The sequence below is a fragment of the Rhea americana genome, unplaced genomic scaffold, assembly GCF_003343005.1.
Source record: "Rhea americana isolate MKP2758 unplaced genomic scaffold, rheAme1 scaffold_423, whole genome shotgun sequence".
Classification (NCBI taxonomy): Eukaryota; Metazoa; Chordata; class Aves; order Rheiformes; family Rheidae; genus Rhea; species Rhea americana.
Window position 1 is genome coordinate 44,528 of NW_028186561.1, and position 12,704 is coordinate 57,231.

Here is a 12,704-nt window from a genome sequence, read left to right on the forward strand (position 1 = left end):
ACCAGCGCTTCGCTTCCGCTGCTCCTGGTCTACAGAGCGTGATTAAGAGAGTTTGGGGCTTTCACCTGGATAGTTTGTTCCTGCTCTAAGTAGATGGAAATATTTACAAGGTTTCACGCAATATAATTCAAACCTAGGAAGCTGCTAACAGTTTGTGATGTTTTCSTAATGGGAATTTTGGGAAATACCTTGTCCAAAGAACTTGAATTAAGGTGGATGCCTGATGTATGTATTTGACTAGGAGCTGGATGTGCACCCCATCTTTTAAAGCTTTCCTGATGAAATAGAAAATACTCCAGTTCTAGGCTGAAAACRTGAATCTAGATTTCTCTTCTTCCAGGAGGATCTTTGAGGAGAAAGGAAGGAAAACAATCCACAACCACCAAATTCTAGCGAGAGCAACCTCGGTCAAAGCCAGCACTTCTGTGTGCTGCAGCCTCACGGAGGAGAGAAAAACGCATTAATTGCAAAACCTTTCTTAGAACCACGCCGAGCTTTAAGCTGGTAAACGCCTCCCCCAGCGCACGCGGGCAGCGGGCTGTGGCGGTGCCGAGCGCCCGCRGCCCCGGGGGCCGGGGCCGAGCAGCGGCCTCCTCTTACGCACGCTCGTTTAACCTCCAGCGGGGAAGGCATCCGTGCGGCAGTGGGCTGGTCACGCTAGAACGTCTACACCAAATAGGCATAGAGGGGCTTTTAAAATCAAATCTCACTGCCTAAGTACTTAGTACTCAATGACGGCTACGGACCRTGGCTCCCAGTAACCAACAGAAACTGCGAAATACGGCTCGAAGCCTGGGTCAGGTGCTGCTGCCGTTTCCGCGGGCGGAAGGGGCTTTGCCGCAGCACCGCGCCAAACCCGAACGCGTGAGCTGCCGAACCGAGCCGCCGCTGGGCGGGGGCGTCTGCACGTGCTGAGCCCCGCCAGCGACGGAGGGCCTGAAAGCACAGCGTTCTCAATCAGCAGTGGGTTTAGACATTAAAATATATTCCACGGGGACAAATTTAGATGCATTTTTAACTGTGTTACTTAATAAACTTAAATCTTTGAAAGCATACAAGTTTTTCCAATGAAATGAATTCACTTGAAGACCTGGCATGTTTTGTCAATAACCATAAATAATTAACAGTTGGTTCTTTTCCATCAAAGAAAATATCCTAGTTATACACTTTCAAGGAGAAACCACCATTTACAGGCACTTCTTAAAGGGAAAACCGTATTAGAACGTGTCATTAACTGTTATTGTAATATTCTTCAACAGCTGCACGAGGGCAGGCTTATGTAAGTGAGCATAACTTATCTGCTTAACACGAGAAATGTTCTTAGTTGTCGGGATATGAAAGGGTATCGATAATACTGTCCCAGCAGTTGGGAGCGACTGGCGTGTGAGCGCAGTCCCCGCGCTCCTCGCTCAGCACCGGGAATCAGCGAGCGCGAAGGGCGCCTCGGACGGAGGGGTTTCTGCAGCCGGACAGAGGGAGAAGAGCTTTAGCAATCATTTCCTCTCCCCTTTAATGCTGCCTGGTATACATATTAATAGTTTTGATGTTTATACTTGTTATCCTAAAATAGCAGATTTGTAGAGCTAACTTTACCAGGCGAAATGTTTCTCCTGCTGAGGGCAAGGACTGAATTCATACTGGGTGCCCCGAAGCCGGCGTTTCACYGGCCGCACGCGGCCCTGCAAGCTGCGACCAAGCAACGCTCCCGAACCGGGCACGGGGAGCCGCTGCCCAGCTACGGGCCGGCAGACTCGGCTGCTGGCGAGCACAGCRCACAGTTAGAAGGACTTACTTCTTAAAGCACACGGCTAAAGCCACTCACCCTTGCACCCAGGTCTGGGAGGAGGACGTGGTCTTGCCCACCGGGCCTGTCCAAGGGCCATGTGCCGCCCCGGGAAGGCCGGCACAGAGATGCGGAACGGCCTCGCGCCTCCCAGCCCGCCGCGGGGACSCGGCGCTGCGGCAGGGCGCTCAGCCCGGCGGGGAGCAGGCACTCCTCCGCAGCTGCCGCGGCGATGAGCTAACGGGGGCTCTCGGGAGCCCGCTTCAGCCCTCGCTAGCTGGAAAAGCCTGGTGACATGGGGGTGGAAGGGCTCCGATCGGCGGGACGGTGCAGCAGCCCCTTTATCAGTAAGTCTTCTCCTTGCCACCTTGGCTTTGCGTGTGCCTGCATCACTCGGAAAGGTATCGGCCACCGGGGAGAAGCCCTTCYAGTACCCTCAGACTGTTTTTATGGTTTCACGCTGTGTAACGGAGTGCGGTAATCATTAGCAAAACAACAACCGCAACAAGAAACAGCGCTCGGGCTCCAAAACTGYTCCTCAAAACATGCTGCGGCTGTTGAGTGCCACCTCCCCGGCCGCCTGGCCAGAGGAGAGGTCCTCCCTCCGCCCACCTGCAGATGCCACCAGGTGCGGCGGCGCGGCGGTACGGGGCAGGGAGCGCTGTGCGCCCCAGCTGGGGGCCGGCCAGGCTCCCGGGCGCGCGGCTCCCGCAGCCTGCCGCGGGCGCCCGTCCCGCCGGCCCCGCAGCACCGGGCTCCCGGCGGCACGTGCAGCAGCTTCGCGTGACACCCGCCGGTGGGACGCAGGGGAGAACTGTTTTATGCGTTGCCATGGGGTCATGCCTAGCTTGTGCGTCTTCGGAGGCGTGCTGAGCAGAAAGCAAGGCTATTTTCTTAAATGGATGTCATGCAATCCTTGCAGAATTTCTGGAGTCAAAGGCTAAACAGGTTTGCCTGAATAACTCCTGTTACTTGATATGTGAATAAATCTAGCCAGGAGACGTAAAATGGGTGTCGCTTTTCAGTTGGAGCTGATCACAAAAAACTACTCTTTAGCCTCATTTAGAGTTGTTTATGTGCAGAGTAACATAACAACAGTGTCTTAAATAAATGCAGCAATTATCTTAGCAGTAAAGAAGTCTTAGAAAATTAAGCAAAAAAAAAGAAAAAATCATATTGCAGAGCATAGTGACTTCAGAAGAAACTTTTCCCTTATTCTCTCAATTGCTAAAAGAAAACCTGATGTTCTTCTTTTAAAATGTGTCTGCCTCTAGGTCTTTGGCACAGGTTTGCTGATGGGAGGGCCGGCAATCTATTTAATGACTGCATTGACGTCAATAGCATAACTGAAATACTTACTAAGAAGCATGAGTCCAACTTTCGGGGGGAGGAGGGTGTTTGCTGGCAGGACGAACACGCGAAACGGACTCGGGAATGAACTGCTCTTCCACAGCCCTGGATGTCAGCAACACCCTCTGAAGGCTGGCCGGCTCCTCTCTTTTTTTTTTTTCTGTAGGTGACTTTTAAAGCTCACTTTGGAACACACTTTTTATCTCCCCAAACAGCACAGTTACTTTATAGTTCAACAGCCTTGATTTTACTTGGTCATGTCATTAGGATGACTTCTGATTTCTTCTATAGCTTTGCTAGTCTCTAAATAATCTGCATCATTATAGCACTGTATCCTTTAAAAATAACACTTGCATTATCTTCAAATACTATATACCACTGAATTTATGGTGCACAATCGTTACTTTTTATCAACCCTTAGCTATTTGGTAGTCTGGAGAAACAGGGCTCCACACACTTGTTAGAAGCCTAAAACACTGCATCTACTTAACTAGTACAATCTGTCTCCAAATTGAAAGGCCAGAGCTTGCAGTCCGGACTCAGCCAAACTCACAGCGCAATTTCCAACCCAACCATCCATTCTGCACCCGCCTAGCGCCGCTGTCTGCCCTCCGAGCTGAGGAAGCCTGCTGCAGGAGACCTAGCTCCATGCTCAGTACTTGGGGTTTGTACTAACGTGCAACTAAGAGCTGACTTTGATGCACAGGCTTTGTTAACTCCTACAGAAAGTTGGGGCTCTTGTTAGCACAAGCACCAGCATTATCCAGTCTTTTGTTTAYGCTTTGTCCAACTGTTCATGCACGAGTCTGCGTACATCTTATACTCACATAAAAAATGAAAGAGTAGAAGTCTGGAGTTCGTGTAAAGGCATGTGAGAAGTGCAAACGTGCAGGAGAGCAGAGGCGAAGGCACAAGCAAGAAGAAATACCAATCTTTCACTCCCATCCCCAGGGAGGAATTTTAACAAAGCTTTAATCCTGTGAGCCCTGAAAAGCCAGCGTGTGACATCCCCCAAAGCGCTACACCCTGCAAAGCCTCAGGTTGCACAGCAAGCCGGCTGTATTATATTGCTAGATGTATAACTAATTGGGAGGACAGAGCATAATTATTCTCTCTGAAAAAAATCTAAGGGGCACTTGGTTGCCTGCTGTTGGGAGAAGCTTCTGCAAACCTCTCGTAGCCGCAGGAGGCACACRGCACTGCCCGACCCTCGCTGCTGGGCTTTGCTCCTGCTAGCCCTCGGTAACGTGCAAGTGCAACAGCCCATCACACAATCCAGTGTGGGCAAAGTGATGTCCCATCACCCAGCTGGATCCTGATCTTCCAGGAGACACGTGCCACTTCTGCCCTGTTTATCCGGGAGTGGGGTCCTGCTCCCGCGTGCATCAGCCCGGYGCAGCGCCTTCTCGGCAAGGCCTGCGCCAGGGGAGCTGGCTGCCGGCAGGGCCGCGGGTAGGGCGCAGGCTGGTAYGTGTGCCCTGGCCAGGCTCCACGCGCCCCGAAGAGCCTACCCTGCTTCAGACCGGTGTGGAACAAGGCAGGGAGACCAGGTACGCAGCCCCTATCACGCAGCGATGGAGAGGATACTGGAGACAAACAGCACAGATCCTATGATGAGTCGAGAGAAAGAATTTGATACAATAAATCAATATGAAAAAAATCCTGGAAAAACTCCAAATGGTGAGAAGGAAACAAAGCAGAAGGAGAAGGGATCCCATTCTGAGTGGGAGAATGAGAGGCCTACACTGAATGTGGCAGGCAGTAAAATATGGTTTAATTTGGAGGGAACTAGGGCCAGCAAAGTAAATAAATAAATAAATAAAAAGCAGAAAGAAAAGGTAAGTGGAAGCTGCAAGATTTACACYGGTTAAAGTTCTTATTAGCTGAATCAGTTGGGTAGGAACCAAAGCCTACTCATTGATGCCCGGGCAGCAGAGACCAAATGGAGGAAACAGAAGGCAGCAATGGATTCACTGAGCCCAAGGTAGCACAAAGATCAATGACAGTAGCCGTGGAAATGAGGCCACATTTTTTAAAAAAAAACAATATATGAGAAAGAAATGTGGCAGACGCTTGCACGACAACGCGCTCATATCACTTGTTTCTGCAGCACCAGAGAACACAGCTGGGTAGCAGCACTGGTCATCCCGGCGCTGTGCGACGGCATGCTGTAATGCTGTGTACCGCTCAGGAACCTCAGCATCCTGAATACTCCCATTAGCCTTCCCAGCTGTGAAGTGCATGAGCTAATTAAGGATTTATGCACTTTTTGCTACAGCTACGTATTTCCATATTATGGTTTCTTAGTTAATTCATAAAAGCAATTTTGTTTGTTCCTGTAATCTGCAGTTTTAACAAAATAACAGGAAAAATCTGCCAGATTTACTTAAGCTGATATCAAGGACAAAACACAGGATGTTCGATGCATATTCCTCTTCCTTTTATGGCTGTGGTCATAATGTTAAGAAAGCTCTGAAATTTGCAGTGACATCATTAACGGCACTGAAGCATTTTGTCTCATGAAAAGCTTGACCAGAATTTTTCATGGTTTCAAGAAAAAGCCAAAGTAAGAATTTCAAAACCTCAGCACAGCTCTCTTGTTTAGCCATGGGCCCGGGTCCTTGTGATGCAGCTCCTCGGCACTGCGCTGGGAACGGATTTGGCTCCTCTTGGTTTGCAACAACTGACAAATCCTGTAATATTCTCGTTTGAGTAAACAGCTGGCATGTATTACTTCCAGTGCAAATGCTGAATGTAATTTGTCTCCCTTCAGGGTGATTTTATTAATGTATGCTAGTTTGCTTTAAGCCCTGAGTTCTGCACTTTTCATAACAGGATATAAATCACTGCACGAATGACAAATAAAAGGAGACATATACGAGGTGCTCATACTGATGTCAATTGATTCTGGTAACTCTCTGAATCAATGTGTGACATGGGAGAGCTAAAAGAAAATACTGAACCTGGCCGACTACCCAATCTACGGAATATAAACACATTTGATTTCAAAACACATTCTTTTATCTAGAAGGATGTAACACAGCCTAGCCCCAATCAAAACATTACTGCTTCCTTCTCCAAAACCCTCAGGAAAAACACTCGGCATCCTTTCAGACATAGGAGCCACTGGCACATAGTTGGAAGTGTTCTGATAGGAAAATCTCTCCTTCCTTTCATAATTTCCAAATCGGAAGCCCATCTAGGGAAAAAAAAGCTGCAAACACTGAAAAATCCCCTAGAAATCCTGGTTCTAGCTGCAGTTAAGTGGGAACTTCCTCAGAAAGTAAGTGGCCCTCTTTTTTTCCCGGGCTGCTTAAATGAATCACAACAGATAACAAGGCTGCGAGCAGGGAAAGGGAGGCAATCAGCACGTGAAATGGCAGGGGACTCCATAGGACACCAGAGGCTTTACAGGAACCGAGAAGATGCTGGGCAGCAGAGCAGAAATGCAACAAGTGAATAAGGTCCGAATCCAGAACGGTCCTGGCTTACAAGCTAGGATAGGACAAAAGAAAAAAAAATAATTGCAGGAGGAGAACTGGCCTTCCTCGCAACACCTCTATTTTCACACGAAGCGAGGGGACACCGTGAGCTGAGGGCGCCCAGCTGAGCCCAGCAGCGGCTGTGCTCGGCTGAGAACCGGAGCGAACGCACGCTCTCCGCCAGGGACAGCTCCAGGCCTCGGGACTCCGGGACAGCCTCGCCGCTGGGGCTGCCAGAGCCTCCGTGCAGCGTGCCGAGCCGCGGGGCCCGCTCGGGCAGCTCGCCCCGAGCCCCGCTGCCGGCGGCGGCAGCGCAGAGCCCGCCGGGAAGGTGTTGCTTCGGCCCAGCGACCAGCACTGTGAGCGTGCAACGACCCCGCTGCGCTTGGTACCAGGCACGGGGACAAACCACCTGAAACCACGGCCAGCTACGAACCCCAGGCTCTCCTTTTTCACTAACGCTGACAACACCGGCTTCTTTCGTAAAGGAAAGAGCACAATTTTCTCTCACAATCTCAAAAATATTTCTTACTCTTACCTACAAACCATCACAATTTACTTAAGTTACTTAAGTTGTAATTACATATTTTTTGTTACATTTGAAGACTATTTGCAAAGCCAGTTGAGATTCCCGGTTAAGTGTCTGCRTGGTCCCGCATCCAGGCTCTTCCCCTCTGCTTCCTTCCAGGCCCACGAAGCCGGAGCTGCAGCTTTCCTTCACAGCCCCTTCACGACGTAATTCATATCCACGCACCAAGAATGCAGCCAGCAGGGCTCATTTCCATACCCGGRCCTTTTCTTTTTTCATGTCTCAGGTTAGACGGTAATATATTTTATTTTAGACACACTAATCTAACTGGATATAATTGAAAYATTAAAACTCATGAAACATTAAAGTGAAGCATTAAAAATCATGAGTCAGGATCACAAGGGCTTGGTTAAAAATGTAAAAGCTTGGATACTTTTCAGTTGCTTTCTGGTTTCGAGCTTTACAGGGTGACACAAGATTCGCTTTCACAGACTCACAGGATCACGGAGCAGTTAAGGTCGGGAGGGACCTCTGGAGATCATCTAGTCCAGCTCCCCTGCTCAAGCAGGGTCACCTAGAGCACGCTGCACAGGATCGTGTCCAGGCGGGTTTTGAATGTCTCCAGGGAAGGAGACTCCACAACCTCTCTGGGCAACCTGTGCCAGTGCTCCGTCACTCTCACAGTACASAAGTTTTTCCTCATATTCAGGTGGAACTTCCTGGGTTTCAGTTTGTGCCCGTTGCCTAGCACTGGGCATCACTGGGAAGAGCCTGGCCCCAACCCCTCGACACCCTCCCTGAAGGTATCTGGAAACATGGATCAGATCCCTCTCAGTCTGCTCTCCCCCAGCCTTGAAGAGGCCCAGCTCCTGCAGCCCTTACAACCACGASGGTCAGAAACTAACCTTCAGTTAAAAAGCAAGCTGAAATTTCCTGTATCCCCACAGCGTTAGAAGCCTGGGTTAACGGAAAAATATCAAGTACCCTATAGCTCCTGTTAAAATTTCAAGAGTTAGAAATACTGCAATACACTGTCATTTCTGTATATACATAGAAAAATAACCACAAAGTGCTAAAACGTTGGAAGGAAYTGGTTTCCACAGAAATTAAGCATCAGGAAAATGAATCTATATATTCCTAGAAGGAAACTCTCTCGTATCAGATTCAACAACTTCGACAGAGGTATCTGTGCAGAGCCGAAATTCCGCAGGCCGGCTCTTGCGCCRGGCGCAGAGGCGGAGCGCTGCCAGCGGGAACGCCGCGGCGGGAGGGGGCCCTGCCTGCGCRCCGCTGCCCCGCCACCGACCGAGCGGAGCAGGAGCGCGACGTCAAGGTCCTGCGGTCCAATTTTCTTTCCGCATCGGGTTTTCCCATTCCCGTAACAATTTTTAAGGAATCTAATACAAAGTCTCCAGGCCTATGCACGCCCCCAGGACAATAAATAACCCGCACGGTGTCAGGAAATGGGGGTTAGCAATCCAGGCTTTACACGCTGTAAAAATTAAGCTTTATGAGTCCCTCCTAGCACAGAGCTATTGGAAAGGCTACGATAAACCTTATGGATGAGCGCTCCTGCAAGGCTTATCTCCTCGTCCGGGGAAGTAAGGTTGGAGACGCGGGCTGGGCTCCGCGGCCCCGCGACAGAGCCGAGCCCCAGCCCCGGAGCGGGCTCAGCGCCTCCGGCCGCGGGCTTCGCTCACCCGCGTGCTCCCCCCCGGCCCGCCCACGTTCGCCGGGGTCTCCGCGGCGGCCTGCGGACGAGGACACGGTGCCCGAGGCACGGTTCGCGTGTGCGGGCAGCAGGGGCCCGGCCCAGCGGGGCGGCAGCCGGCGGCRTCGCGCCCGCCGCGGGCGCCCGGACGTCGTGCACGTACCTTGCAGGCTCACTCGGGAGACAGGCGGCTGACTCGTGGCCGGAGATCGCCTAGGGAGACAGAAGGAACACCTTCTAAATAGGTATTATTTAGTTCAAAAACCCTTTGCGAGTTCACAGAGCAACCTGAAACACTTGGAAACGATTCGGCCCGTGCCCCGGTTAGGCGCACACACGTCCCGGGCTGCCGGCGATGTCCCGGGAACCCGAGAAAGGAAGGCCATACGGGCCACAGGCAGCAGCCTCAGCCGCGCCTGCAGCCACCGTTACAAGCTCTGAAACGGAGCTGAACRACATTTTTTGACCAGCAACAACCTCAGCAAAGAACTCTGGATTTCAGAAGGACCAAAAACTGGCTCAAGTTTAGCTAGCAGGTCTGACTGGCAAAATGACGCAGTGTTTCTCCAAATGTCAAAATATTTCAATGTGAAATTTGCCAAATAAAACTATTTATTTTCTCATGTTGAACCATAATTTATTTTTTTAAAGGCCTCATTTTTTAAAGGAGTTAAAAGGAGTTCAAACAAAAAAACCCAAATATTTCATCTTGGGTTGAACAAAGTATTTYGGACTGATCAAAAATGAAACATCGGGCTCTTGCTTCACTAAGACGTTTCTGACACATTTCAGCTGAAGCCAGATTTCCCCGTGCTCTGCCTCAGCCAGCCTCCTCGCCCCAATTTTTTTGAGTCAGCCACTGATCTGAAGCCTCCATTCTTTGCCAGCTCTGCTTTGAAGCTCAAATCAAAGCAAGCGAGGAGCTCAGCTCTGCTGCAGCTGTAGCTCCAGGGCTTCTTCAGAAGTGCCCCAGGAAGGCCCCGCTAACCAGGTGAGAGCTTCGTGAGCTCAGAGCAGCTACGATCCTGCTCCCAGCATCAGGCCCAGCTCCCGGCGGTGCAAAGGCCAGCTGGGAGGCAGGCAACGCGCCGGAGCCGGCCGCTCCGCAGGTCGCCTGCTCGCCCTTCCTGGTGGGACGCAGAAGGGCCAGCCCTTATCCAGGCAACTGCGGGCCCTTGGCTCTCTGAAGGCTCTCTGCGTACATGTTGGGTGCTGACTGCTTTGAAAATCTGCCCCGACCTGTCTCTGCTGAGCCTTTGAAAATCCAGATCTGGAGATCTTTGAGAAACAGAAACTCCTCAATAGGGACGCCACACTCATGTGGCTGCAGCACTTCCAGGACCCGCGGGAAGGTGCTYCGGGCACCTCCAAACCCTGCGCGGAGGTGCCCAGGCTTGTCGGCCGGGTGGGCGAAGGAGGAACGCGCTCGGACTTGGTCGGGCATTCCCCGAATCCTGTGTGTGGCATGGCACCACTCCCGTCGCCGGGAAGCACGGCTTGGCCCAGCTCATCCCGCTTCCGCAGCGGCCGGGGACCGCGCGCGCAAGCCCCGAGTGGATCCAAAGGAGCTCGGCGGTGCCGCAGCGCTGTGCCTTCGCAGGAGCGCGCTCCAGCGCCCGCGGCCCGGCCGCCTGCTCCGGCCTCCCGCTGCGGGCGCTGCGCCGAGCAGGAGCCGGGCGCCTCCTTGCCGCCTCCCAGGCCACAGCTGCCAGCGTCAGGCATCCGACAGCCATCAACCGTACTCTCCTCTTTGCCGGCCAGGAAATTGTCTTAAAAATCCTCATGCTAAAATCAAAAAAATCTGGGTTCTAGTTGTTTTATTTTTTTTCTCCAGCCCTTACGACTCAGATTTTCCAGCATTTCATGACAGACAGAGTCCTTTTCTCTTTTGGGGGGAGAGGAGGGGGAAAGGGTGTGGAGGAGGCGGAACGCAGAGGGAAGAGGAGGGGTTAAAGGAGAGCAGGGATCCTCATGATCCCCGGAGCACAAGTTTCAGAAGAATACCACATATCATGAGACGTATGATAAAATCATGAGCTGGCAGCACTGCCGTAAGCCAGCAGAGCCATCTGGAAACGGTGCGGGAAGCTCCGCAGTGCCTGGGAGCAAGCGCATGCCGCCGCGGACCTGGAAGGCTCGGCATATAACATTCAACGACTTTTACTTGGGCTGGGCAAATGACTTATACCTCAATCAAATCTGGGAAGGGTTTCAAAAGGACAGTGCGTGATGCCTCTGTGTCCTGCAGGTTACGCCCCTGCTTCCTTCCGGCCCCATCCAGTTTCAGAGGCCTCATCACGAGCGCTGAAACGCTCGAGCTCCTCCAAAAAGCAAAGCGTGAAAAAGGAATCCACTTCAGCCGTTTGGTTTCCATTAACCTCCGTCTCGAAAATCAGCATGTCCTTTCTGATCAAAGTTTACAAAAAGAAACCAATAGGAGGAGAATCTCACACCTGAATAAAATTTCAGGCTTTAAATTTACATGTAGTGTAAAACAAAATATTGTGTCAGAAGGCAAATAGCAATGTCCACAGTGGGCGGCCAGACTGCGCTACTTGCACACGCAACCATGGAGCAAACCTGCGGTGCCACTACTTGTGGACTTCATGGAGAGAAACACGGACCGAGCAGCACCTGCCGCCTTGCAGGTGGGAAGAGTGGGCACTAACAGACCGCTCCAGGAACGAGCAGCGGGAACCTCACGCCCAGTGGCTCTCTTGGAACAAAACCAGAACAGAAAATAACCATGACTGGCTCACTATAGATAGTCAAATGAAAATGGTGGTTCCGGACAAAGTGGTAAAAAGGAGAATTTATTGGGTTTATTCCCCTCAGCAGGTATAAAAACAATGCCCTTCCCTTAATTTTGGTTTAAAGTTGTATTTCTAGTTCAGCGTAACTATAAGACCAAATCAAGCAACGTGTGATCTCCTACCCAAAGGTTAATATAAGCTAGCAAAGCTGCCTGCCTGGTGGCGACAGTTAAAGCCATCCTTCACTGCCCAGGTGCTACTCTGGATTTTCACTTGCTGAAAATTTGTCTAGGACTAAGTTTCTTTAAAAGTTGAGCGAAAATGCAGGTCAGTACCAGAGCTTAACCAAATATGAGCGATGTGTCTGCTCAGAAACTGCACTTCCAACACAAGCCTAGGAAAGCCAAGATGGCAAGTTGGAAAAGATAATCTTTTTTGGATGCACCTAATGTGCCCAGAAATGTATCTCCTCCTCCTCCTCTTCCTCAGATTCACTGCATTTCCAGCCCCTCGTGCCAGAGGCAACGRCCGAGCTAGGAGCAGTGGGGCAGCAGCGGAGCGGCGGCTCTCGGGGTGCAGGCTGATGTAGGAGAGCCCCCTGCCCTGCCTGGGGAAGGGGCAGGAAGGGGTGCACGGAKCCGGCGCCTGTGCAGAGCCTGCTGCACACTGGGGAGGCCTGACATGGGCTAGGGCTGGGGCTGGGCCCTGGCCCGTGGCCACCAGTGCACATGCGTGGGGATACACACGTACATACACACGCACACGGAGGCTGGGCATGGGCTGGGGAGCAGGCTCTGAGCCCATGCGCTCCACCATGCCCACTCAGAGCCTCGGGCACGCACACGCACACACACTCACGTGCACGTACACACGGGGCAGCCTCACGCTCTCGCGTGCACRACTACAAACACACCGACACACGCTGCCAGGCGGGCGCACGCGCACGCGCCGCCGGATCTGAGCGTGCTCATCCGCACCCTCGCACGCGCGTGCACACTCGCACTGAGAAACACACGCGCGCACACACCCTGGCACACAGGGGCGCACACAGCCCCCACCCGCACACGCGTGCGCGCACGGACGCGCACACGAGCGC

The 12,704-nt window shown here is 51.9% G+C and overlaps 1 protein-coding gene across 1 annotated transcript in view; it reads right to left on the reverse strand.

Moving 5' to 3' along the window:
- The window catches only part of PDE4B (phosphodiesterase 4B), a 191,900-nt gene that overhangs the window by 39,408 nt on the left and 139,788 nt on the right, over nucleotides 1-12,704 (reverse strand). Inside the window, exon 6 of the mRNA XM_085315232.1 lies at nucleotides 9,019-9,068. Coding sequence (XP_085171358.1) covers nucleotides 9,019-9,068 — 50 coding nt within the window. The remainder of the gene's footprint in view (nucleotides 1-9,018; nucleotides 9,069-12,704) is intronic.